Source organism: Coturnix japonica, chromosome 23, assembly GCF_001577835.2.
Source record: "Coturnix japonica isolate 7356 chromosome 23, Coturnix japonica 2.1, whole genome shotgun sequence".
NCBI classification, from domain to species: Eukaryota; Metazoa; Chordata; class Aves; order Galliformes; family Phasianidae; genus Coturnix; species Coturnix japonica.
In genome coordinates this window covers 389,641-394,288 of record NC_029538.1, presented here as the reverse complement: position 1 = coordinate 394,288, position 4,648 = coordinate 389,641, and the positions used below count along the sequence as shown (strand labels likewise).

The following is a 4,648-nucleotide window of genomic DNA, read 5'->3' as shown; positions in this document are numbered from 1 at the left end:
TTTTGATAGCAGGATTTGCAATGAGGGGATGGTGGGTGATCATGGTTTGATGTCCCAGGGGTGGGAATGGTCAGGGCCGATTAAACCACAGATGGTGTCATCCAGGAGTCTGTCTTGGGACCAGTGCTTTTTTACATGGTTATCAGAGACACCAATGATGCAATGGAGTGCACCCTCTGCTGTTTGCTGAGTGGTGCGGCTGACGCAGTGGAAGGAAGGGATGCCATTCAGAGGGAGCTCAACCGAGAGGTTGGCCTACGTGAATCTAATGAGGTTGAACACAGCAAAGTGCAAGGTTTTGCACTTGGGCTGGAGGAATCCCAGGCATTTCTACAGACTGGGCGAAGGAGCAGATCCCTTAAAGAGAAGCCCCGCAGAGAAGGACCTGGGGGTCCTGGTGGATGAAAAACAGAACGTGAGCCATCAGCGTGCTCTTGCAGCTCAGAGAGCAAATGGTCCCCTGGGCTCCATCAGAAGAGGGGATGGCCAGCAGGGACAGGGAGGTGATTGATCTTCATGATCCTTGAGGTCCCTTCCAACCCGGGCCATTCTATGATTCTGTGATTACACTCGCTGTCAGAAATAACGGCAGCTGTACAGATGTTGGATATATTTTGGGACAGTTCTTGTAACCAGCTGATTTTAAGACCTTGCCCGAGTCAAGAGTCTAAATTGAGTGTCAGAAGAAAGCTGGTAAAGTGGCTATTGCTCATTCTTTTTCATTTGCTGATTCTTTCATTCGGGTTCCTTTTCCAAAGGAGATTCTGGTGATGGAAGCAATTGAAGAAAGAACCAAAGCAGCTCTTGCCAAGAGTGCTTGAAGTCCCTGTGGAGAGAAGCAAAGAACTTGGGCTTCCTCTGGGATGCGCCCCACCATGTCTCAGGAAGGAGACAACTGCTGTTCCACTTTCTGCTTTGTGTGTGGAAAGGTACGTCTGGGTTTTCTTCTACTTGTTTTTCTTTCTTTTTCTGGCTTTGAAGGAGAAGGGGTGGAGCAAGGGGAGACCCACTGGTCATTTGTTACCTCAAGAACAGGATGGATTCTGCATTGACTGTGAAAAACCTGGGCTAGTAGCATGGGCATGTTTCAGGCTGGACTCTTCTTTTGCTGCTTGGTTTCCTTTTGGCTACAGGGAGACAGCTGTCTAAAGGTGTGTTTTCAAACCCACTCTCCAAAACCATGTTTCATTGTTGCAGGTGGTTCAGTGTGCTCTTGCAGGGTAGATGTGTTTGCTGTAGAATCTGAATGGTTTCTGTTCCTAGGGGAGGACTGGGAGGAGGTAGTGAGAAGAGAATTCAATGCCTGAGGTGTATCTTAGTGAGAAATGTTGCCCATCGCAGGCGTACAGGGGGGGGCGCCGCCGTTTTTTTTTGTTTTTTTTTTTGGTTCTTTGGGGCCCCCCCTGGAACCAAAAAAGTCTTGAGTTGTCAAAGGCCAGTGAGGCTCAGACTCCTTAACCTGCTGGAGCAGGGTGGAAGCAAGGAGTGGGCACTGCCGTCACACAAGCTGCACTTGGTTCTGGTCTGCCAGGTCTGTGCTGGCCTGGATTTCTTCTGAGAAGTTTGTTGGAGCTGCTTGGAGTAGTGAAGGGTGGGGAAGAAGTGCTGCTCCAGAGCTATGAGACGTGCAGCTCCTTCTGAAGTGCTCCTGAGAAGGACGGAGCGCATTTGCTGCAGCTTTCTCTGCAGATGTGCTTCCTATTGAATCCTGCGTGGGTTTGTCCTCCAGTTCTCCTGAAGCACGGCCTGGTTCTCATGTTTTGGCATGGCTGAAATTTAACATGCCAGAAGCCGCAAGGCGGTGCGTAGCTATGTCATCTTGTTAAAGACGTACCAGATTGCGGCAGCCCAAGATGTTATTAAGAGCCACGTCAGCGGCCCAGCGGGCCGATGAAGCTCGTCCTTGTGGAGGTAAGCAGTTCCAGGCGTTCCGTGTTGTCGTGCATAGAAGAGGGCAGTCCTTTCTGCTTTGTTTTCCTACCAGATTTGCTGAATCTGGGATTGATGTTTCAATCTCTTTCAGGTCGGAGTCTGGTGAGCATTGTTGATATGAAAGGAATATCAAGCTGAGCCCCGAGCTGGTGGACAGAGCAAGCGTGGCCTTTGAGGTAGGCCACACGTTTTTTTGACTAAGAGAGCAACCAAAATTCAGTAGAGTTGGGAATCTCAGCTTGGAGCTGCTCTGCCTGCACAGGATGGCTGCTGGATGCAAACAGTTGCCCTGTGTCACTGTCAGTGGACCTTCCCTTTGGCTCTGGGCTCGGGCTAATGCTCACCTGTCTTTTTGTTCTAATTACAGGTTGGGCTTTTCCCTGGTGAGTGCATGGAACTCATCAGCGGAAAAGTTCCCGATTCCCTCCTCAATTCATTGCCAAAGCCAGGTGCGTAATTTACATTTGACAACGCGAGTTAGTCAAATAGGGTCAGAACGTTACTTTCAGGGGGTTTGTTTATGCCCAAGTTCAGCAAGCTTAGAAAGAGAACTACAGTAATCTCCTTGGGCACCTCCAGGGATGGGGAAAATCCATTCTTGCGTGTCCTTGTTGGGAATGTTCTTCCCGTTGTTACATGCTCTGTCGAATGCATTGCGCTCAGCTTCGTCCAACCGAGCCAGGCCTGAAATGAACTGGTTTCTTTGTTTTGTTGCGCAGAGCCAAAGAAATGGGGCAAGCTCATCAACGGCCTTTGTTCCCTGGTGAAGGCCAGCCCCGGGAGAGCAAAGCAGCCTGAGCCTCCGACATTCTCCGGATCCATGTCCTTGCTTGACATCGTTGAGAGGTATTTAGCCTTCAGGACTTGAGGGCTGAGCTGTAGGAATGGAAGCATCCTCTGCTGTTTGAAACAGAGGGCGTTTCTAAGCTGTGTTTCAGCAGAAAGGCAGCAGGCCGCAGACAGGAGACTTTTCTTTGGCCAGGGCTCGGTGCAGCTCTTCCATCACCCTGCACCACGTCTGACAGCATGCTCTGTTTTCTCTGCAGAATGAGTTCTCCCAGTAAGAGGGCAGAGTCAGCAGCTGGCAGTTGGTGTTCCTGCTTCTGCCTGGGCAAACCATCCCCTGTGGCCAAACACCAACTGCAGAGCAGTGCCAGGGAGCCCTCTGAAGCAGAAGTCTTGGTCCTGGCAGGTAAGGTGACACGTCCAGCTTACAAAACAATTCGCATGCTATGTGCAGCAACAACAAGGTACCGAACATTCAGCTTTCAGTGGGTTGTACCTCCTTCTGGCGTTCAAGCCCGTGCCTGACATCTTCAGTTGATCCCTGTCTTTCCCAAATGAGTCTCTTGTCAACACAAGAGCTGGACCTGCACGTGGATCACTTTCAAGACAGTGACACTGTTGCTAGAAGCCTATTTGCTTCTGCCCACCACCACTACATAGCCAAATGTCAAGAATCTCCATGGTTCATCTTGCGAACGTTCGACACTAACTGCTGTACATCTGCTCCTTCCTAGGTGACCCGAGCCCTTGTATATCCCCAAGACGCAGGGCATGTTACGATGACGCATCTTCCATCAATGAAGAGTTGTTACTAAGCACAGAATGCTGCAGTTCAGATGAAAGCCTTCCGTATAACATCAGCTATCAAGAGAAGAAGGTCATCATCGTTGAAGCCTTCATTCATCCCATCCCTACTGAAGCTGCTGACCTGAGCCCACCAGACACCTCAGGCACCAGCCTGGACTCAATGTCTCTGCAGTGCAGCCCAGCCCAAGCACAGCCTGAGTGCCCCGACAGCAGCACCACCATGCAGGCCATAGGTCGCATCAACGTGAGTGGATTTTATATGGTGCTGTTAGTTGTTCGAATCTCGCAGGGGGGCACAGAATCAGGACACGAGTCCCAGGCTCCGGGCAACAGCACGGTCTCTGAGCAGCTCTCATGATTACAAGAGAGGATGAGTCCCATCTTTCCTCCAGACCTCACACCCCCTCCTTTCTCCTATTGAATAAAGGCACGCTCGTGCTCAATCAATGCCTTGACTGAATTCCGAGTTTTCATTCGCAGAGATTGGGATGAGTGCAAGAAACTGCAAGGCAGCTCAGCTTACAACACTCTGGCTGTGGGGTTTGTGCGGCCGAGCTCTGGGTGTGTTCCCATTTTGCCTGACTTTGGGATGCCTGCAGCGAGAGCTCTGCTGCCGTTGTGTATGGCAGCAAATAGTCTCTAGCATCCTGGATGCTGCTCATGAAAACCCCAAGCTTCCTGGCTGTGGCTGTGATGCTTTTCAGGGCCTTTGATGCTCTTTGATGCCGTGGCTGCTCCCTAACACCTCTGTCCTCCCGCCGTGTCCATTCCTGGCTCCCACCTGTGAGCTGTCCCTGCAGATCATCTCTAGCCCTGCCATCATCGCGCTGCAGCAGGAGGAGCTCGCCCTGACCAACATCAGGCAGTGCTGCCTGCCTCTCTCACTCTCTAGCGACCAAAAGTGTAACTACGCTGTCCATGGAGACCAAATGCTTTCTGTCACCATCCTCCACATCCCGTGCAACCATTTGCCGGTAGGCAGCTCTTGCAGAAGAAGAATCAAGCAGCAGAACCTTTTGCTCACCCTACAGCATGCAAATGCTATGAAAGCAGAAATAACCTGGCGTGCTCTGGGTCTGTTTGTCTTGCACAAGGCATGCACTAACTGCGTTTGACTGGTACC

The 4,648-nt window shown here is 51.0% G+C and overlaps 1 protein-coding gene across 1 annotated transcript in view; it reads left to right on the top strand.

Annotated features, from left to right (window-relative positions):
* Positions 1-2,169: 2,169 nt before the first annotated feature.
* The window catches only part of LOC107323812, a 2,912-nt gene continuing 433 nt past the window's right edge, over positions 2,170-4,648 (top strand). Inside the window, exons 1-5 of the mRNA XM_015883210.2 lie at positions 2,170-2,381; positions 2,652-2,778; positions 2,979-3,124; positions 3,453-3,769; positions 4,326-4,499. Coding sequence (XP_015738696.1) covers positions 2,324-2,381; positions 2,652-2,778; positions 2,979-3,124; positions 3,453-3,769; positions 4,326-4,499 — 822 coding nt within the window. The 5' untranslated portion in view covers positions 2,170-2,323. The remainder of the gene's footprint in view (positions 2,382-2,651; positions 2,779-2,978; positions 3,125-3,452; positions 3,770-4,325; positions 4,500-4,648) is intronic.